Here is a 23,507-nt window from a genome sequence, read left to right as displayed (position 1 = left end):
AAGCCTAACGAGGTTCCAAGTCCTTGGAACTGGGATTTATAAGAAATTGTTGTCGATCCTGTTATCGCCAGCAGAGGGCGCACATGCACATCGTCTAGCAGAAAAGTTTAACGCTCTCTTCGTTCGGAAAATAACTAGTTAAAAAAATGACCGCGCAGGGCGCCAGTAATAAATGCTGGCTATATTATGACACTGCAGCCAGAGCCTGAAGAACAGGGAAAGGGTGAAACGCACAAAAAAAAAGTCACTATCACATGACCGCATAACACCGGAAACGAGTCCAAGCCACGCCCCCGTGCGTTTACCTGTGCGGCCTGTCTGTGTTTCCTTATTAGCGTAATGGGCGGAGTTTCCGATGTGTCTGATGGGCGTGGTTTGACGCTCCTCTTGCCAGCTTAGCCGTCAGTATAAATTGCGGAGGCGCAGCTTCTTACACCATAGACCGGAAGCGGCTGTTCTTAGGATGGGTTCCCGAGCGTCAACGCTGCTGAGAGACGAGGAGATCGAGGAGATTAAGAAGGAGACCGGATGTAAGTCTCTGCGGAGCACCGACCGCAACTTGATCCCAATGTTGGTGATGCTGCGCTTCTGTCGTTGCCTGATGGTGGTTGTAGTACTATGTGGGGGGTTGTTTGGGCTACTTCTATAGAGCTGCCATTGATTATTGGGCTCGTAGTTGTCTGTCTGCGTGACCTATATAACCGGACACCTGGCAAGTGTCACTACCAAAGTCTTACGTAGCGTTGGCATTTAAAGTGAACTGCCCAGCGCCATCCACTGGATATGCCATAAAAGCCAGATGTGTGGTCTGACTATTGGGACTTGAGGACTGGTGTGCCCCGGCATGTATGATCCCTCTACATTATAGGGGTTTTCTGGGACCTAGAGCTCCTGATCATAAGACAAGCTAATTTTATTTTTTCAAATTTTTTTATTGTGTTGTGCCAGTCTATATGCTACATGTGTATTCCTGTATGGATTCGGTGTGGTCATGGTGTATAACCAGGCCGTGTGGTATAGGTGCCCCTTACCCACGGACTCACTCCTGACGTGCCACTATAACGTTTGATAAGCCTGAGTTCACACGTTGCGGATTTGTCGCAAATTTTGTTGCGGTTTTGACGCAGATCTCAGCCTTTTATTTGCGGGCTGGTCCTGCCCCCTGTGCTGAGCCATAACTGGGAAGAGCTGCCCTCGCTGATGCCCGTTCTAGTAATTGCCCCCCCAGCGATTATGTTTATCCTGTGTACAGGTGATACATGTCATTTATAGGAGAAGCCATTAAAGGGGACTAGTTCATAGATATTGTAGTGATCCAAGGTTATGTAAGGGTACGAGCGCACTGTGTAAATACTGCGATGGTTTCATTGTGGGAGATCTGCAGCGGATTCCAGTAGTAGGTGTGGGTAAGATTTCAACAAATCTCGTCTGCACAGATGTGATGCAGAACTCCTTCCCGTCCCCTATAAACATACACTAGGTGACGCACCAGCTCTCCTGGAGGAGTTTGGTGCATTTAGACAAATGTATTTGCCCACTTCTCCATTCACTAGACTTGGCTGATGTTTTCTAACCGTAGGTGCCAGCTGAGTCTGTAGGGAGCATCTTATATATTCACATGTGACAAATTTCTGCAAATGAGCGTTTTCTGTACATCTGAATGGGATTGTGCCTGCAGCATGTGCGTAGATTACTGCAAACCCTGTTCAGATGAGGGACTGTGGCAGAAGTAACTGGATGGGTAAATCCATGTGGCACATCCTGTGCATTTTCCTTACTGATAAAGTTGAGCCAGAATTCTGGTGCACGTGTTATGTGCCACATTTCTACCGTTTTTGTCTTTGTTTTTTTTAGACCCTTTTTGTGACTCGTCTGAAATGGGGGCGTGGCTTAAAGGGAAAGGGCTGCAAAAGTGGTTTAAAGAGTCTCTGTCACCACATTATAAGTGGCCTATCTTGTACATGATGTGATCGGCGCTGTAATGTAGGTAACACCATTGTTTTTTTATTTAGAAAAACCATCATTTTTGACAGTTATGACCTATATTAGATTTATGCTAATGAGTTTCTCAATGGACAACTGGGTGTGTTTTACTATATGACCAAGTGGGCGTTGTGGATAGAAGTGCATGATGCACTATAATGTTACTGCAGTGTCCTGACACTTAATATACATTACCTCCAGCCAGGACGGGATGTCAGGATTCTGAATAGACACTTCTGTAGCGTCTGTGTGAGATTTACAGCAAGGTAAGTGTAATCTCGTGAGATTACAATGTGACCTTTCATTTCAAACGAGATTACGCTTGCTGTGCTGTAGTGTCAGGATTGTGTTAACGAAGTGTCAGGATTCTGAATACACATGACGTCCTGGCTTTAGGTAATGTATATACATTGTCAGGACACTGCAGTAACGTTATAGTGTGTTTATGTGACTGCACATAGAGATCTAGTAAGATCACTATGTGCAGTGTAAATGAATGGGGAGAAGTGTATGACGCTGTACAACGCCCACTTGGCCAAAAAGTAAAACACGCCCAGTTATTCATGAAGAAACTCATTAGCATAAAGCTGATATAGGTCATAACTCCATCAAAAATGAAAAACACTGCTGTAATCTACATTACAGCGCCGATCACATCATGTACAAGATAGGCCTCTTATAATGTGGTGACAGAGACTCTTTAAAGAGGCTCTGTCACCAGATTTTGCAACCCCTATCTCGTATTGCAGCAGATCGGCGCTGCAATGTAGATAACAGTAAAGTTTTTTTGTTTTTTTTCAAAAACAAGCATTTTTGGCCAAGTTATGACAATTTTTATATTTATGCAAATGTGGCTTTCTTAAGTACATCTGGGCGTGTTTAAAGTTATGTACAACTGGGTGTGTATTATGTGCGTAACATCTGGGCGTTGTGAATAGAAGTGTAGGATGCTGACGAATTAGCATCATCCACTTCGCTTCGTTACCACCCAGCTTCTGGCAGTGCAGACACACAGCGTGTTCTCGAGAGATCACGCTGTGACGTCACTTCCTGCCCCAGGTCCTGCATCGTGTCGGACCAGCGAGGACACATCGGCACCAGGCGACAGAGGCTACAGTTGATTCTGCAGCAGCATCGGCGTTTGCAGGTAAGTCGATGTAACCCCTGGTGCCGATGTGTCCTCACTCGTCCGACACGATGCAGGACCTGGGGCAGGAAGTGACATCACAGCGTGATCTCTCGAGAACACGCTGTGTGTCTGTGCACTGCCAGAAGCTGGGTGGTAACGAAGAGAAGTGGATGATGCTGATTCGTCAGCATCATACACTTCTATTCACAACGCCCAGCTAGTAAAACAAGTAAAAACGTCCAGATGTTACACACACAATACACGCCCACTTGGACATAACTTTAAACACGCCCAGTTGTACTTAAGAAAGGCTCATTTGCATAAATATAAAAATGGTCATAACTTGGCCAAAAATGCTCGTTTAAAAAAAAAAACGTTACTCTTATCTACATTGCAGCGCCGATCTGCTGCAATAGGAGATAGGGGTTGCAAAATCTGGTGACAGAGCCTCTTTAAGTTAAGACAACTAAAAGTTAGTGTAAAGTTAGACAGACGTATACACCAAACTTATTATCCAGGTTGAGCCCCTGTGACAAATTTTTGGGCATTTAGTCTAATTCTACGCTGCCCTGTCATGTTAGACCTAGTGCAGGGCTTGAGGGGGGGGGGGGCATGACACAGGGATTCTCTCCTTGCAGTGAACCCTGGGCCTTCAGGATCATGCAGAACATCAGGCTGAGTTCACACGTCGCAGTCAATTTGGCTTTGTTTTTTTTTTTTTTTTTTTCAGTCTGTCGGTATAAATCTGCCCCCATGGTATACGGCATTGCAGGCGGAGTATCTGTGTAAAGGTTGCTGATATTTCCTTCCCAGATGACTGTGTAAATAGTGTCAAGGTCACACAAGTCGAAGCCCTCGTGCCATAGCTCTAGAGCAGCGTCCACTCTTTTAGTTTCGGTGTTGCTATTTGTTTCGTTTGTTTGTTTTATAGGTTTACGGATTTCCCTGGTGTAAGCACGACATGTTGATCCTATATAAATAAGTCATACTCGCTGCTCTGTTTACTTTTAGGCCTCGTGCACACAGCCATTCCTGTAATCACGGCCTGTGATTGCGGGCGTGGCCGATAGCCGCTGGCCATATTTTCGGGCTGTATGGGAGCACAGCCAGTAAAAAACGAAAAGTAGGACCTGCTCCATAATTCCCGGCACAGTTCTACGGCATGGACACCTATCCGTAGCGGTATGGAAAAGTGTCCGCAGCCAATAGAACCGGGCGGGTCTATAATTGTGAACCGTATTATGGTCTGCAATTACGGAGATTTTTTTTTTTTTTATGGTCGTGTGCATGGGGCTTTGCTTGGATTAAAGTATTCAGCCGGGGAGAAGCCTGTGGAGCATTATTGCTGCAATTATAATGACTGAATTACCTCAGGAAACCAGAGTGTTTGACGTTGTTGTGGCCTCCTGTGACCGACTTATTAACATTTTTCTTCCACTTTCCTGTTCAGGACAGTGTAAAGTACCACCAGGGCTTCACTGAGACTTGTCGTGATATTGATCTCTCCACTATTGCGTGATCGCTGCAGTCCACGAGTTGCGTGCAACTCAATCTCTATTTTGACTGCAGCTGTAGTCCAATAGTCAAATGGACACTAAAGGCCCTTTTACACCGACCAATTATCAGGCGAACGAGCTGCTGACATGATAGAAATATATGGGGACGAGCGGTTGTCGTAACGTTCACTCATCCCCATGAAATGCTGTGACAGGAGCAAACCAGCGCCGATCAACAAGCGGTCTCCTTGATCTGTGCTCGTCTACACAGCCTGTGTTGGAGGACCCCCAACTCTTCAAACTATTTATGCTGATCTAAAAGTACATATGATATATATATAAACTTTTTGTTTTTTTTTGTTTTTATTCATGCATATTCTGTGTAAAATTACTGCCACTAGGTTTCTCCCCTCTGGTAACCTGTGCACCCCTTAAGGCCTCATGCACACAACCAGAATTTTTGGATAAAATAGACCCATTCATTTCTATCGGCTACAGACACCTTCCTGTATAATTTACTGGGGTGTCTGGGCCATAGAAATGACCCGCAAAAAATAGGATATTGTCCTATTTAATTTTTTATTTTTTTTTTCTTGCATGTACGGACCATGCTCCTAAACGCATTACTGTGAGCACTGTCCGCAAATGTGGGTGACACTCCGCGGTCTGTCTGTGCAGTATTTACTGACTGTCGTGTTCATGAGGCCTAAGCAAAGTCTGTCTAGTTAAAGATGGGACTGTGGAAGTTGGGTTGTCTTTTCACTGCCTGTCAATACAAGTTTATAGAGGGGGGGGGAGCATAGAGAGACAGACATGCTGCCTATACAAGTTAATGGAGGGAGAAAAACACGTTCTGAATCCTCAGCTACATTACTGCTGTGTAATCACCTCCATGTTACTTCTCCATCACATATATAGAAGAGGAGAATCCTGCTCCTATCTGTGTATAGAAGACATGATAGCAGTTAGGCTCCACCGACTAGATCACAAAGATAAGACTACAGTCACGCGAGCGTATCAGTTTTACGCTCGTGAAAAACCACGCGTGTCCGTGTAGCGTTTTGCACCAGTGTGCTCAGCAAGTGGCACGCACGCGCAAAGTTTTTTTTTTTTTGTTTTTTTTTTGTCAGGACTACAGTGAGCTGCAATGTTGAGGTATGGGGGTGAGTTAAGGACTGAATTTTATCGATAATTACTTTCGCTCTATACAGTTATATGATCTGAGCACACAAATCCAAATGTTTGGAAAAAGATATATATATAATTTTTTTTCTTCTAGTTTCGCACAGCCAGATAACGCGTCTGTACAGCCGGTTCACCAGCCTCGATAAGGGAGAGAACGGAACATTAAGGCAAGTTCTCAAGGTTTATAATCATGTAGCCCCGGGTTCTTCTGGATCTATGAATTTGTCACTTTGTGAACACCGGCTTTATTTCTAAAATGTGTCACAGCCTATATATAGAAAAAGTCTATATAAAAAGTTGGGTAAATATGTTGTATTACTTATCTTGTACTGATCTGGAGTTACAGCCTGTATTCTATTCCAGCTGTAATCATAATTCTGCTAGTTGGTACAATCTGACGTAGGAAAAAAAACTAACCGACGCTTTATATTGAAGACTACACTTCCTGGAAAACACAGCATCGGGCTGTCCGCATGATGTAAAAGAGAACGGGATTCATCAGACCAGGCCATGTCCTGCTGCCCATTATAGGCAATGGACAGGGGGTCAGCATGGGCGCTCTGAGGGGCCTGCGATGTGGTGTCTGTTCCAATGCCTTTCTATCATGGCAGTAGCTCGCTCAACAATTCGTGCTACAGTAGCGCTTCGGTTGAATTTAACTAGACGGGCTAGCCTCCACTCTCAACGAGCCTTGGGCGCCCATGACCCTGTCACCGGCTCACCGATTGTTCTTCCTTGGACCACTTTTGGTCGGTACGGACTACTGTATACCGGGAACAAGACCGGACTCTTTGGAGATGCTCTGACCAGGTCGTCCAGCCATCAGTTTGTCCCTTGACCTAGTTGCTCAGATTCTTGCGCATCATCTTCATGTACCGACTATTCACTTGCAGCCATGAGAGAATCCATGTTCACGTCACCTGTCGGTGGTTTTATTGTAACGGCTGATTGGTGCAGTTGTAAATTTTTCAAAGGTGGATATGTATATAAAGTTTCTTGCCTCAAAGACCGCTTTTGCTGTGTCGGGCATTTACGATCAGGTTGAAATTTACTGTCATTTTAGTTTTACTCCAATTTCAGCTTTTAAGAAAAAAAGTAAAATATATATATATATATATATATATGTGTGTGTGTTCCCTTATCTTGTGCAGCGCAGCATGCTCTAAAATGACCTAAATATCACATCTGAGAACCCTGTATGACCAGGAATCCTATTTGATTTCCGCGTGTTTTTTTTTTTATTTTTTTTTAAAGAATATTAATGTCTACCAAATACCCATGTCAGTCAGGATAATTCCGGTTCTAGTGTAGGGGTATTAAAGCAACAAAAGCCCTCCTAGTACTGCATTGTTGGCTCCACTATATCCGTACATATCTCTATAATGTCTAAAAGTCGTTCTTTGCTACACGCTCCCCTGTATCCTTCTTATTCTACTGCGTTTCATGATAAAGACCCTGTAATTTGTCATGTCCGTTTTAGTAGATACTTAATAGGGTTGTCCAGTCCCAAAGTTGATGGCCTGTCCTCAGGATGGACCCCAACCGATCACAAATTGATGGCCTAACTCGGGGTCCTACTCCCAGCACCCCCAATCCACTGTTTTGAGGGTGCGCTCATACGAGTGCTTCTTCCCCTTCCGTTCCTTTACGGCTTACACTAAATCACCACTACACGTGTCGGTGATTCAGTGTTTTTAGTAGAAATGAAGGGAAAGTAGCGCTCTTACGCTGGGTGTTGGACCTTCACCCATCACATTAATGATGGCCTATCATGAGGATTGTGATTTAAATTCCCGTAAGTACAATTCTAGAGCATTGGTTCCAAGACCTGTGTTGTGCTGTTCCTGTTACCTGTGCACGGTGTTGGGAATATGCAGGGACCATCACGGCTGAACATGTTAATGTTTAGGGGCAAAACTGGTCAAGGAGAATAGGAACACCCAGGTTTCAATTTATTCATACATTTCATGGAGGTATAACCAGAATGGCACACAGCGGAGTTCTAGGAGAAGGTGCTCGATCTGCTTTATGAGGAATACAGGTGGTTATTAAACCGGACATATCCAGATTGACGACCGGTTCCCATATTCTTCCCCCCCCCCCCCCCCACCACTAAGTGTCACTAGCAAAAAAATCGAATACAAACTGGCGCAACCATAGGGCATTACCTACATAGGGTGAAAAATAAATGATGTGGCGGTAAATGTGCTCACCTGGTGTCGTGCTAGGAGCACGACACCCCTGAAGATGAAGACTTTGGCTTTGTAGTTAACAGGGAGCTGCAAGCCACGGGTTGTACTGGAAACCAAATGCTTGGACCAGTTCTGAGTAGGATTGTGAGTCACACCTTGTGTAAGTGAAAAACTCAATCAAATATTTTGTGTTCTAATACTGCCTGAGGAAGGAGCCAGTTCGGCTCCGAAACACGTTGCCTGTATCCATTAAAGACTTTGACTCAGTGTTTGCCTCTTCATTCAACACTAAGGGCCAACATTGACCTACACTCTAAGGGACCAGCACCGCTTCAAGGGTTGATTTTTGAGTTTTTCACCTACATAAGGTGTGACTTACAATCCCACTATTCACCACAAAAAAAGATCTAATGTTTAGACCGTGTAAGGCTTCGTTCACATCTGCGTCAGGTTTCCTTCGGAGCCTCCCGTCAGAACGGGACCCGACAAACCATATGTTTTGGTTTGCATCACCATTGATTTCAATGGTGACGGATCCAGTGCAAATGGTTTCCGTTTGTGTAAGGGTTTTGACGGAATTGCGCAGTCGACTACACTATTCATGACATCAAATGACAGAACCCTTGCACAAATGACACAAACGGAAACCTGTGCATCGGAACAAACGCCATAGAAATCGATGGTGATGCAAACGGAAACCTATGGGTTCTGACGCGGGAAGCTTTGAAGGGACGCCAGAGCAGAACCCTGACGCAGATGTGAACAGATCCTTACACAGTCTGACCAGGCAGTCAGAAAATGTGTCAAGTGTCAGTCGTGCACACTTTGTTACATTTTTCCAGACCTGTTAGGCTTTTTTTTTTCTTTCCTTTGACCACATCAACACCACAGGCTTTTTCCTCTGTCACACCCTTTGTCGAGCGTGAACTGGCATCTCGAAGGGGTTATTCTGGAAGTGCATTTTTATTTATTTTTTCTCTTGGGGGCTGTAAAAGAAATTTGTAAGACAAAAAAGCAATACTTACCTATCCTTGCCCCCAGCGCTGTCGCTCCGGCAGCAGTCCCCCGGCTTGTTTACATGCATTTAGCTTGTGACCGCTGCAGCCAATCACAGGGCTCAGCAGCCATCTCTTGTACTTGTGGCATTCTGCCAGAAATACGATTTAATCACGAGCCCTGCTGAGCCCTCTGATTGGCTGCAACAGTCACATGCTATGTGCGTGTAAACAAGCACTAGGACTTCCGCTGGATCGCCAAGGCAAGGAGATAGGTAAGTATTGTGTTTTTCTTTTACAAGAGAAAAAAAATTCACTTCCAGGATAAAACCCTTTAACCAAAAGTTGGGTACAATAAATCTCTCCTTAGATGGATTGCAATAAAGCGAAGACCATGCTTGCCCACTAATTCTCCCACTTTCACACACTTATTTGTAAGCCAAAAACAGGAGTGGATCCGACACAAAGTAATAGTGGAAGGATTTGTTCTGTATTTTGGGTCCACTCCTGGCTTTGGCTTGCGCAGAAGGGTATTCGCCCCAGTAAGTGGTACGTGGGAGTCCATGTAAGGGTTAAACAGGTAACTTTACTTGGTTACTAATTCCCCTCCAGATATAACTGTCGCGTTCTGACCGTTAATTGCTTTCCTCTAAAGTGCGCAATTAATTTCAATGTCTTGACGTCTCATTTAGCAGCCGCGGTTATGTAAGACGTGTTATCTTGTTCTTCTACAGCCACTTAGTTACTTTTTAACTCTATAAAAGTGAGGAGGCCCATAAAGACCTGACCACATGATCCGTTCAGGACTATAAACTGCAAATGAAAATGGCAGAAGTGACTTTTAGTTGTATGTTTTTTATTACCACTAAGTGCTGTGATGTTAGGATGAAGTATGGCTTCACTATCAAGGGATCCATGGTCTATATCTGATGTTACCAACCTTTTTTATACATGTGACCACGTGTCATCCGTTTTCTCCTCTTAAGGCCCCCCCCCTGTGACCTAGACATTAGAGGACCTGTCATTCGCTCCTACAAAGTGGGTTTAGACTCCCGCTCTGTGTCCAGCGGTGTTAGTTCTTCTGCGTACCCCTGTTTCTGAGACAGTGCCCCCTCTTTATTTATTAAACCATAGCTAAATGAATGGCTGGCTAGCCAAGTGGGTTTGGCTCCAGCGGTTCTCAATGGGCGGAGCCTCTGACCTATCGGCGTGAGACGTTTTCCTCCTAGGCCAGCGTCATCACGTTTTCGAAGTCCTATAAAAAAGCCTAGGGGGGAAAAATGGCATTGGATGCCACAAACCAAAACACAGTTGTGTAGCGAATTTGATATTTTACTATAGACTTGAATGTAACATCCGGCCACACTTAAGTTTTCTTGTGGCATTTTTTTTTCATGCAGTTGTGTGAAACCACCCGAAAAGGGGGGGTGTTTAGTTTTGCAACATCTAGGGGAACCTCCGGTTCAAGACCTCTGCTTGAAGATGTCCAAAAGTAAAGTCTTCCTATTCCAGTGGTGGAGTTGTGACTATCATGGGGGTTTTTTGCCCCGGCTGCGTGCTTCCCGGTCTTGCTACTTATCTTGCTGTTTTTCGTGTTATTTTTTTTTATTAAACCATTTGTCTTAAGCGTGACGTGCGGCTGAACTTTGCACCGCTGTATGATAAAAGTGAACGTTGCATAACTGCATTGTTGTAAAATCACTGCAGCTCTTCCCAACAATCTCTATGCGGTGTTTAAAGGGAATGTGTCGCTAGAAGAATTTTTTTTTTTTTTTGTTAAACAGTTAGTGTATAGGTGATTAAACATTGTTTTAATTTTTTCACGAGTCAGGAAATATTATAAATTAGATTCTAATTTATAACATTTCCCAGCGCTGGTCACTAGATGGAGCAATTCCCAAAATTGCAGCATTGCATGTGGTAAAGCAACCACATTGCTTTATGCTGCAAAATTTGAGAACTCACTCGCTCTAGTGAGCTCTCAGAATCCCCCCTCCTTTATCCTGGCTAGTGCCAGGAGAAAGGAGGGGATTGAACGGTCAAACCTCCTACACTGTCGCCATTTTTTGAGCTAACACACAGTGTAGTAGGTTAACATACAGTAAAACACGTACATACACAGACCTAACTTACCTGCTCCTGCCGCCGCCGGTCCGTCCCCTCTGTCTGCTACCACCGCTCCAAGTGCACAAGTCCGGAAGCCACGACCGGAAGTAGTAATCTTGCTGTCCGGCCGCGACTTCCGGTCCACAAGAAAATGTCGCCGGACGTCGCACAGTTCAATTTGGACTGTGTGGGAGCGGCGCATGCGCCGTTCCCACACAGACGGCGTACAGCATAGTGGATGGAACGGGCCCCGTTCGCATTCACTATGGGACTGTATGTGCCGTATTCCATGTCTGTATGTGTTGTTAATCGACACATACAGAGATGGGGAAAAAAAAAAATGGCAGCCCCCATAGACAAGAAAAAGTGAAAAAATAAAAAAAGTAAAACACAAACACACTTTTTTTTTTTTTTTTTTTTAAATAAAACCCTAAAAGCAAATTGATATAAAAATTTTTTTTTCCCGTGACACTGGTCCTTTAACTAGATTACATTGTATCTTAACAGGACATGGATTGATCCTGGCAGGCCTTGGTTTTTCGTGTTTTCTTAAAAGAATAAATTTATGGTGTTCCAGAGATCTGTGTGTTGCATATATTAGCTTGTCAGGGGAGCTGCAAAACTGGCCATATGTGTCGGCTTTCCCAGGAACAGACCTACCTTGTGGGTTTACTATGCCTACATTTAACTTCTCGATCAATGATTGTCATGAGACTTTTTTTTTTTTTTTTTTTTTTAAAGGGAACCTGTTTTGTTGAGCAGGCTGGATGTCATACTGAATCCTTTCTCATAAAGCCATATCATGCAGGAAAAGCTGAGCAGATTGATGGAACACTTCATTCACTTAACCCCCCCCCCCCCCCTCATTTTTTGGTTTTAGGAGTCCAGTGGGTGGTCCTGAGTGTGGAAAGATTTGTCAATCACTCCTACTGGACTCATCAGCCCAAAATGATCATGCTGCCTGTAGATCAGAGAGCATGTTTTAACATAATGGGTTCCTTTAAAATTGAAGCAGACCTGGAGATCATCTGTTATCACTGGGGGAAGCTGTCTGGCCATTCCGGCTGCTACAGGGGAAATTCAGGATTACATGCCAGCCGTTCAAATGAAGGGATGACGGTGTAATCTATGCTAGGCGCGATCAAAGCGGGAGACTCCACCCCCCTCCTTGCATCCATAGGCCCTAATAAATAAAATAAAAAATGGCTGCTTATAGAAAATTGCTAATGGACAACTGCACTAAATGTTTGTCTATTATTTGTCTCTAACAGCCGGGAAGACTTCCAGAGAATTCCAGAACTTGCCATTAACCCTTTGGGAGATCGAATTATCAATGCGTTTTTCACTGAAGGGTAAGTTTTTTTTTTTTTTTGTTTTTTTTTGATGCCTCATACCATAGGATCTCTGCCCTCCTACTGCGTACTTTATGGTTATGGTATATAGGGTGGATTCACATGGGGTAGACTTCTAGTAACTTCTGCAACTAATCCATTCATCTGAATGTGGCTGCAGACATGCATGAAGCAGCCCCATGTAGATCTATAAAATGGGTTTTCAGTTGCAGAATTTTCTGCAACAAATCTGCCTTGTGTGAATATACCCTAAATGAGGCATACAGTGGCCTGCTATGTTGAACACCTTTGTAGTATTAAGGGTATGTATGTGCACACGTAGTGTGTTCACGCGTATTTCAGGGCGATTACGCCTGAAAAAACGGTAACATAGCACCTACAAACATATGCCTGTTTCAATGGGAAATATGGCTTTCTGTTCCGACAGGGTGTTTTTTTACGCCTAATTTTCAAGAAACGGGGCGTAAAAAGAATCCTGCGAAAAAGTGCATGTCACTTCTTGAGATGTTTTTCATTGACTCCATAGAAAAACAGCTAGTAGCTTAAAGAGGCTCTGTCACCAGATTTTGCAGCCCCTATCTGCTATTGCAGCAGATCGGCGCTGCAATGTAGATTACAGTAACGTTTTTATTTTTAAACGAGCATTTTTGGCCAAGTTATGACCATTTTTGTGTTTATGCAAATGAGGCTTGCAAAAGTACAACTGGGCGTGTTGAAAAGTAAAAGTACAACTGGGCGTGTATTATGTGCGTACATCGGGGTGTGTTTACTACTTTTACTAGCTGGGCGCTCTGAGAAGTAACATCCTCTTCTCTTCAGAACGCCCAGCTTCTGGCAGATCACGCTGTGACGTCACTTCCCCAGGTCCTGCATCGTGTCAGACACATCGGCACCAGAGGCTTCAGTTGATTCTGCAGCAGCATCGGCGTTAGCAGGTAAGTCGATGTAGCTACTTACCTGCAAACGCCGATGCTGCTGCAGAATCAACTGTAGCCTCTGGTGCCGATGTGTCCTCGCTCGTCTGACACGATGCAGGACCTGTGAGTGACGACACAGCGTGATCTCTCGAGAACACGGCAGTGCAGACACAGTCAGAAGCTGGGCGTTCTGAAGAGAAGTGGATGATACTTCTCGTCAGAACGCCCAGCTAGTAAGAGAAGTAAAAACGCCCCGATTTACGCACATAATACACGCCCACTTGGACTTTTGCAAGCCTCATTTGCATAACTACAAAAATGGTCATAACTTGGCCAAAAATGCTCGTTTTTAAAAAAAAAAAAAAAAAAAACGTTACTGTAATCTACATTGCAGCGCCGATCTGCTCCAATAGGAGATAGGGGTTGCAAAATCTGGTGACAGAGCCTCTTTAAGTCTGAAAATCAGGAGCTGGTTTCCCTTGAAAACAATACTTTGACAACAATAAAAAATATATAAGGTCCTTAACTTTTTCTGACGTGAGGCACACAGTGTGATCAATCTTGAACCTACATGTGCCTCACATTCATAGTACTTAACCCCATCGCTTGCCGCACACTAACTCAATGTTGCTCATGCCAATTATTTAAACCAAGGGATCCCGTCAAGTACCTCAGTCATAATGGGCAACTTTGGGTTTATGTGAGGTACGTGATGGGGTTAATGAGACACATCATACTCCATTCCTAACTCAATACAATCACTTAACTAATGTGAGGGGAAATCATGTGTATTACATTAAGTGACCCCATTTCCCTCACATAATACATTGGGATTAACCCTCCCATACTAGAGCCTACTCTCTGTGGGCGCTGTACAATTCGCGCTATGTTCTCCATTTATTTCAATACTAAGCTGTGCAGCCCCATCAAGAAAACTGTTAGGATTTTATTTTTTTTGCAGGACCAAACTGTAGATTTTATTGGTAACCTTCACCGCAACGTAAAGTTACGCAGCAATGCGCTGAGACATTAGGTGCAGTGATGTAACTACGTGGATTTGCTCCAAGCAATTAAGGCCTAGATTCGCTGTGTCATTAAGGCCTTGTTCACATCAGCGTCACCCTTCCGTTGATAGGTTCCGCTAGACCTTTCCGTCGGAGGAACCAATCAATGGAAGGGCAAACGGAAGCCATAGCCTCCATTGCAAATTTTTCTGTTTTTTTTACGGAAACCATAACCTTGTTGACTACGCTATTTCCGTCAAAACTGACCCCTTACGGAGTAGAAACTATTTGCTACGGAAGCATTGCCATTGAAATCAATGGTAATTCAAACTCAAGCTATGGTTTTCGTTTGCCTTTCCATTGACTGGTTTTGCTGGACCTTTCAGTCGGAGGAACCCATCAACGGAAGGTTGACTCTTATGTGACCACACCCTAAGAGGCAAAAATGCAATTAAAGGGCCCAAATTATACACCACTATATTTTACATGAGACATAACCTCAATATCTACATTAAAGTGACTTCTTTGAACTTGGACAAACCGTTCCAATGTGACTGGTAGGGGGTTAAAGAGGCTCTGTCACCAGATTTTGCAACCCCTATCTGCTATTGCAGCAGATAGGCGCTGCAATGTAGATTACAGTAACGTTTTTATTTAAAAAAAACGAGCATTTTTGGCCAAGTTATGACCATTTTTGTATTTATGCAAATGAGGCTTGCAAAAGTCCAAGTGGGTGTGTTTAAAAGTAAAAGTCCAACTGGGCGTGTATTATGTGCGTACATCGGGGCGTGTTTACTACTTTTACTAGCTGGGCGCTCTGAAGAGAAGTATCATCCACTTCTCTTCAGAACGCCCAGCTTCTGGCAGTGCAGATCTGTGACGTCAGTCACAGGTCCTGCATCGTGTCGGCCACATCGGCACCAGAGGCTACAGTTGATTCTGCAGCAGCATCAGCATTTGCAGGTAAGTAGCTACATCGACTTACCTGCAAACGCCGATGCTGCTGCAGAATCATCTGTAGCCTCTGGTGCCGATGTGTCCTCGCTCGTCCGACACTATGCAGGACCTGGGGAAGTGACGTCACAGCGTGATCTCTGGAGAACACGGCTGTGTCTGCACTGCCAGAAGCTGTAATCTATATTGCAGCGCCTATCTGCTGCAATAGCAGATAGGGGTTGCAAAATCTGGTGACAGAGCCTCTTTAAAGGGCTTTGCCACTGTTTCATAAGTGGCATAAATGATGTTGGCACAATTTAGGGAATTGATAAACTCGTGACAGATCCTCTATCTCCTAACTAATCGAAGAGGTGCTATAATGCTATAGTATACAGCTTCCATTCCTGACTGTGCTTTCAACTGGTGATCTCTCCGGTAAGGGCCAGTGGCGGCACCTGGTGAACTTAGGCAAGTGCCAGGGCCCACTACCCTTGGGGAATGGAATCCCCGACTAGAGTTGCTGACGCTCTTGCCGTGGTTTCTGCTTCTAGATGGAGCCCCTGTCTAGGAGGTGGCGTAACTACTGACATGCTACGGGGCCTGCGGCATGAGGGGGGGTCAGTGCCGCCTGCCATCACTGGACCCCCTCATGCTCGGTGGTGCCGCTAGCAAGCGCTGTGGCAGCGACGCTGCTTTCAATAGTATCTGCATCCTTAGGACGCAGGTACTATTGAACACTATGGCAGAGCAGGGAGATATCTCCCTTCTCTGCCATTTACTAGGCTACAGGCAACATTTGGCCTGCAGCCCATCATGCACAGAGACTGGATTCCCTGTGCTGGCCGGCTTGATGACGTCACTGGATCACGCCGACTGTTATTTGCTACGTCTGTCGTGGGAACGGGACCTTAGGTTTTATTTTTTTGGGAATCGCCATATGGTGCAATCTAGAGGGCACTAAATTTATGAGGTTAAAAACGGGGCTTAGGGGCACACTGACTTTTTCTGCTATTTACTGCTGCCATGTGGTCCCCCACAAAGGGGCCCACTAGGTTTGTGTCGCTCAAGGGCCCACAAACCTGGAGCTGGCCCTGCCTGCGGTTGTTTCACCGCTAGAACTGCAATGGTGGCATATGAAAGATTATTATAATCCTTCATATGCCACCAGAACTTTTCTAGGTCCACAGCCAGAGATGTGGATGTTATGAAGTGATCCCCCTTCCCTCCAGCCTCAGTCTCTCACACTGTGTGAAGCAGCTTCGTGCTGATAGGACAGCGGCCGAGGCTGTGATGTAGCTCCACGTCAGGAGAATCACTTCTGTCACCTCCCAGGTATCTAATAAAGACTCTAACAGATTTAGAAAAAAAGCTCCTAACTTCTAAAATAAACATTTTGAGACACCATTTCCATTAGTATTATCAGTGTGAAAGCGCATATTAGATTGGAGGACAGAGGATCTGTCACTAGTTTAGTAATGCCAAACCCCCTCCTCCCCCTTATTTTTTTTTAATGGCTTCATTCTCTTTCAGGGAGGACCAAGTTAATTTCCGTGGCTTTATGAGGACACTAGCTCACTTCCGACCTATTGAAGATAATGAGAAATCGCGAGATCAAAGCAGCGCAGAACCTCTGAACAGTAGAAACAACAAGCTTTCGTGTAAGATACATGCTGCCATCCTAATTTCTAGGGTTCTACTGAAAGTATTCCAGTTTACGAGAACCTGAAAAAGATAAGCAAGGAATACCAACCTGTCAATACGCTGTCCCTAAAACTGCTAGTGATGTGACAAACTTACTCTCTAAAACGTATTTTTAACGTTTAAACAGACACAGCCAATGAGTGGTGCTGCTTCTATAACATAAGCTTTATCGCATTAGAAAAAAGAATATTGTATAATTTTTTTTTTATTTTTTTTTTGGTGGAGGGATTTTTCACTTGTACATCCCATGGCATAACCACAGAATATGCCATAAATTCCTGATGGATGTAGGTTCCGACTCTGTACCCTCACCCATAAAAATGGATGGTGAGGGGGCTGCACTTATATGCTGCCTCTATTGAAGTCTATGGGAGTTACTGAAAGAGCTGAGCACCGCTACCTCTCCATACACTTCTATGGGGAAAGCAGTCCGCATGGTTTAATGAACAGGGGGTCATGGGGACCCCCCTGTATCGTGATTGGTGTGGAACCCACACCGATTGGGCGTATTCTGGGGAAAAGCCATAAATGTTGAAGAAAAGAATTCCCCTTTAAGTGTGTCATTACCTAAGTGAAGACGCGACCAGTACAGTAACAATTGGCAGTAAAACTTTTTCACTTCTCACAGTTGCATTTCGGCTCTACGACCTGGATAAAGATGACAAAATCTCACGGGATGAGCTCCTTCAGGTAACTATTTGATAAGCTATAAACCAGTCTATTTGGTTTTGGAACGTAGATTGTGGTTTTTCTTTTTCTGTGCTGATAGATATGGAAATAGAAAAATATTTACTACATCGTTGTCATCACATTGACACCCAACAGGAGTTTATTAGCTGCACCCACCACTATTTAATAATCACGTTACTACCGTACTGCTGCCTACGCTGTACAGGGACAGATCATAACACATTATCTTAGACAAAGTGACACATTTCTGCTACATATACGTTTTGGTAGCCTGATCTTAGTGTCCCCCCTCTGTAAAGCGTCAGTTGACAATGACCAACGCACACTATATATAGTAGCCCATGAAGTGATCTGTCGTGGGTATATAAGGTGAGCAATACGCGGTCAACGCCTTTTACTCATGGTAAACATGTTTGGATTTGCAAAAAGGGATGATTGTTGGCTTTCGGGCCAAGGGTGGGAGTATTTCTCAAATAGCGCGGTTTGTGAACTGTTTGCTTGTGTGAAGTGTATCGTGAGTGGACAAATGGCTCCATTGGGAATCAGACGTGTAAACTGCAGAGCATCACGTGACACGGATGTGAGGTGACCGTCCGCTACGAAGGTGCGCTAGTGCCAAACTGCATGCTACAGTGGAGCAGCTCACCATGAAATGAACCAGGGGGGCTACCATACGTGTCTGAAACAATTCAGAGAACCCTACTGCGTATGAGGCTCCGAAGCAGACGGATGGTCGGTGCATCGGAAAAAAGGCATCAATTTGCAGGGTAGTATTGGTGTTGGACCACCGATTGGGTTGCCTTCTCAGTCTTCTGCTTCATTGAACAGATGGACGTTGGCGTGTCAGGCGACACATCTGAGCACAAACCCCCCCCCCCCCCTGCGACCATTCCTGTCGGTAGTTTTATGATCTCTGAAGTTTTTTTTCATGGCGCTCTCTGGGCCACTCATCCACGTGGGAGGCACTCAACCATTTTGGGTATGAATCAATCGTTGCAGATCGCATCCACCCATACATGCTGTTTGTCTTCCCCGGGGCAGATTGAATCTTCCAGCAAGACCATGCGACATGTCACACGTCAATGGTCGGAAGAGCATGACCAAGACTTCAAAGTACTTCTCTGAGCCCCTAATTCGCCAGATTTGGAATCTAGCACCACGTCCATGATCGGGCAGAAACCGTGTTGCATGCTGCGCTATGGTTTTTCAATAAATCGACAAAGCCATTAGTCAAAGGGTTCCGTCAGCAGTGTCCGTGTTTCAACGGAACCGTTGCATAGGGCATTCCCTTCTGCTCCTCTGGGGGAGCAGAACTGAATGTGACAACACAGATCTGAACAGCCCCTTATATGGAAAGCGTTTATTTCTTTTCACTTAGGCCACTTTCACAAGGCAGTAATTGGTATTTGTTTTAGTCAAATATAGGAGTGGGTCCAAAACACGAGTTAAAAATATATATCTGATACTTTTTTCCTGGTATTGGGTTTCACACTGCAGTATTTTGCTTTAGTATTTGTAAGTGCTCTAAGGCTCCGTTCACATCTGTGTTGGGGCTCCATTCATGGGTTCCGTGTGAGCTTTGTCAGGGGAACCCATGAACGGAATCCAACTGAAACCGTAGGTTTCCATTTGCATCACTGCTGATTTCAGTGGTGACTGATCCAGTGCAGATGGTTTTCCGTTTGTCATGTTTTAAGGGTTCTGTCGTTTTCCCGGAGTGAATAGCGCAGTCTACTACAGTATGGGTTCCGTCAAAACGACAACCCACAAACAATGGTTAAACTATGGCTTCCATTTGTTTCAGTCAGGCTTCCGTTCATGGGTTCCCCTGATGGAAAGCTCAGACGAAACCCATGAACTGAGCCCTGACGCAGATGTGAACAAAGCCTTAACTAGTTTTTCGTGCCGTGAACAATCCTCGGGTGAGGATGCTACAGATCATTTCAGTTGTACTTGCTTAATCTAGAGTGTCAACTTTAAAGACCTTGTCAGGCAGTTTCGTGTCATCCCACCCATCTTCAGTTGTGAAGAAATGACTATGAATTCTGATTATCAATGGAGAGAATAAGTTAATTTTTTTTTTCTATTCTAGGTCCTGCGAATGATGGTGGGAGTGAACATATCAGATGACCAACTAGGAAGCATTGCTGACCGCACTATCCAGGAGGCAGACCAGGATGGAGACTGTGCCATTTCCTTCTCTGAATTTGTTAAGGTGTGTAGTTTATTAACATTTTCTGTGGTGAAAGAACGATGTCCCAACCTTTTTATGCTCCATTGGCACCTGGGTGGTTAGTGGACCGTTCTCGGGATTATGATCCTGCTTAAATTTTATATTCTTGCAGTCTGGCCTCCTGGGATGATGTTTCATCCATGTGACTACTAAAGCCAGTCACATGGCCTGCAACAATCTTGGGAGGCTGGACTACGTGCAGAAGAGAGGGAGGGGGTAAGTATGCAAAATAGGTCCCCTCCAAAGGAAAAAAACTATTGCCAATTATAGGTGACTAGCCATCCAGAACCCTACTCTGGAGTTGTTGCTCCTCATCAGTACTGTGCTTTCTACAGATGGTGTCTCTGGATTGGCTATCAGGAGTCCTTATTCAAGGCTCTATAAAGGATGTTGTCTTACAGTGTAGGTAGCACGAGGTTTTTTTATTTTTATTCTAGAGGAGCACTATTTTGCTTATCCCAGAGAGCATTGTCCTTAACTCCTACCCGCACCACGACTTAATAGCACGTTGTGGGGGGGGAGGGGTAGGGGTGATGTTTGGAGCGGACTCGCCCATTGGGTGTCAGCTGTGTATTACAGCTGACACCCGGAGAAACGGCCAGAAACAGCGATCATGCCGTTTCTGGTCGTTTAACCCCTTTAGATGCGTCAATCACTATCGCAGCATCTAAGACATTAGAAAGAGGGGGTGCCCCCTCCGACAGATCATTGGCACCCCCACAATCTGGGGGTGCCGATGGCAGCCCAGGGGCCTAATTAAGGCCTCAGGACAGCCTTTCTTCATCTCCTGTTAAGCCTGGCCTCTGGCAGGGCTTAACAGGAGCCTGTAAAAATTACTATATACTGCAATACATTAGTATTGTGCCAACGATTGCTAGTTCGAGTCCCCTAGGGTAAAGTGTGTAAAAAAAAAAAAAAAAAACTTACACTACTATACTTTGTTTAAAAAAAAAAAAAAAAAAACTTTTCCTATTTGTCCTCTGAAGTAATGTAAAAAATATACACAATTTTTATCACTGCGTCTGTAAAAGTTTGAGCTGTTACAATATAGCTTTAACGCGCACGGTGAACGCTGTAGTCATTCATATCCCATAAAAAGTCTAATGTAGCCCAAAATGGTACCAATAGAAACTACAACTTGCCCCTGCCAAAAAATAAGCCCTCATACCGCCCAATCGACAGAAAAATAGTTATGGCTCTCAGAATGTGGTGACACAACTTATATTTATTATTTTTAAACATTAGTTTCTTCCTTGTAAAATATAAAAAAATCTATATAAATTTGGTATTGCCGTGATAGTATTGAACAGTAGAATAACGTTAACATGCCACTTTTACTGTATGGGGAAAGCCACAAAATTTATTTTTTTCTTCGCAGGTCCTGGAGAAGGTAGACGTTGAGCAGAAAATGAGCATACGATTCCTACACTAACCCATCTTGACTGCATAGATCAAGCGGAGAAGCGGCCAATGAAATATGGATAATGGCGTCAGTCCTGAAATGAGGCGGAACCTGATTAGCAGCACCACACTACTGCCGCAATATTTGTTTTTCTGTCTGACATGCTATTGTAACTTAGGTAGTGGTTAGTCACTAATTTATAAAAAAAAACACTTTTTTTTTTTTCTTTTTTTTATTTGTTTTGATGACCATGCTTTTTGGCAATTGCTGAAAATACTATAGCATATGCAAACGCATAAAAAAAAAAAAAAAAAAAAGCACTGTAAAACCATTTTTCAGCCAAGTTGCTAGGTGGTGTGGCTAAATGTTGTAACAATATATGTACAAAGTGGTATCATTCGCTTTAAGAACTTGTGTCCTATCTTTATTATGAAGAATAATTTACAAATTTCTCTTAAATTAAACATGAAGCTGCTAATTTTAATACTTGTAGCATGTGTACATGTGTAATTGTAAATAAAGTTTTGAGAATGGAGAAAATTGATATTGTATTTAATTGTAGCCTTTACGGTGTCTGGTACTCCATACGCATGTGGCTGAGTCTAGTACTATAGACGGCCCCGTAACTAAACCTTCAACAAACTTCTGACGTTTTGATCGGTGGGGGTCTGAGCACAAACTCCCACCAATCACTAAAACCAAGGGGCCAAAGCGCTCAGGTGAGTGCTGAGCCGTTAGGTTTCTGATCAGCTTTTCTCTGAAAATGTATTGGTGTACGGACTCTAGAAAGTCTATGGGCTCATACACCGCTGTATCGGTTTTCTGGAAAAAAGCCGATCCAAAACCAAGCGGCTCAGCACTCACCTGAGCGCTTCTGCCACTTTGTTTTAGGGGTCTCCGTGCTTGGACTCCCACTGACTAACAAACTTCTGACGTGTCACTATGAAGGTTTAGTTACCCTTTTTAATGTGCAGAAGAAGTACCTGCCACACGTGCATGGCGCCGCTGTTGGGCTCTGCCATACCAGGGAGCATTGCAGTCCTGTTCTGTCGAGCAGTGGAGGTCCCGGTAGCTGGACTCCCACTGATCATAGATTGCTAATCCTTAGGATAAGCCATATATATATAATAATGGGAAAACCTATTAATAGAACATAATTGTGGGGTTCGGTATTAATTTTTATATATATAATTTTTTGTGTTTGCAGAGAACACAAAGCTCTCTAAAATAAGCACAAATGCAAATGTTACAGGTGGATTCAGGCTATATTCACACCAGCCGTTTAAAAACTGATCAACTCTCTGGACTATTTGCATCCATTTCCTGATGTGGGGTTTTTGTCTCCACCCCCCCCCCCCCCCCTTCCCCTAAAATCACCTGTACCCACTGTAGATGGTGCCTGTGTCCTCCAGCAATGCGGTCCTGGTCTCTTCTGAACAGGCCTGCTGCAGCGATGCAATGTCATTCCCTCGCCACGCCAGCGCTAGCAATTTTGTATTCGCCTCCTAAGGTCGAGGATGCATCTGAGTCCCCATGTGAGGGGCAGGTTTTTTTTCAATTTTTTTTCTTGGTTACACAGCGTCGCGTGGAAGTCTTTCCAGAAAAAACACCCGGGAAAACTGATCCACTGGCTTCTATGGGTGCTGTCGGGCTGTAAAAAAAAAAAAAGTTCTATTTTTGTTGGTCAGTATTCACGGGACATTAAAAAAAACTCGTGTGAATAAACCCTCAGAACTTCATTGTTCTGAAAACGGCCATTAAAAAAAAAAAAAAAGTTTACGTCAGTTTTTAAATGTGTGATTTTATAGCCGAAGGGAAGCCGGAGGCTTTGGCTAAGAAGCACCAAACTTTGTGTAATGCCTATAAAGGTAAGGTTATGCAATGAGCATAGATGTATTACATAGTAAACTTTAAAGGGTACCTGTCATTTCACCAAAAATGGCTCAATCGAATAGGTGGTATGTAACCTGTAAGAGGTGGTCTTCATCGCTTCATGTCCTACTTTACACTCTTCAGTGCCCGATTAGCTTGCGCCGCTACATGCAGTTTGCTCAGGAAATGTGGCTTGTCCAAAGCCAGGGACACTTGGCAATAGTTTTCTAAATGGACTGCCGTTCACTTACTACCCATAATGCAGAGCACCTTCTCTGGAGCGCGCATTACGACTGTCCAATCGCAAGCAGTCT

General features: G+C 44.2%; 1 protein-coding gene across 1 annotated transcript; it reads left to right on the top strand.

Annotated features, from left to right (window-relative positions):
- The first annotated feature begins 273 nt into the window (after positions 1–273).
- Positions 274–21,861, top strand: LOC142664382 (calcineurin B homologous protein 1). The gene is made up of 7 exons (XM_075843453.1): positions 274–530; positions 5,888–5,960; positions 12,358–12,438; positions 16,826–16,953; positions 17,625–17,686; positions 19,779–19,901; positions 21,298–21,861. The coding sequence occupies exons 1-7, from the start codon at positions 464–466 to the stop codon at positions 21,349–21,351; spliced, it is 588 nt and encodes a 195-aa protein (XP_075699568.1). The 5' UTR covers positions 274–463; the 3' UTR covers positions 21,352–21,861.
- The last annotated feature ends 1,646 nt before the right edge of the window (positions 21,862–23,507 follow it).

Source organism: Rhinoderma darwinii, chromosome 12 (genome assembly GCF_050947455.1).
Source record: "Rhinoderma darwinii isolate aRhiDar2 chromosome 12, aRhiDar2.hap1, whole genome shotgun sequence".
NCBI classification, from domain to species: Eukaryota; Metazoa; Chordata; class Amphibia; order Anura; family Rhinodermatidae; genus Rhinoderma; species Rhinoderma darwinii.
This window is presented reverse-complemented; position numbering and strand designations above follow the sequence as displayed.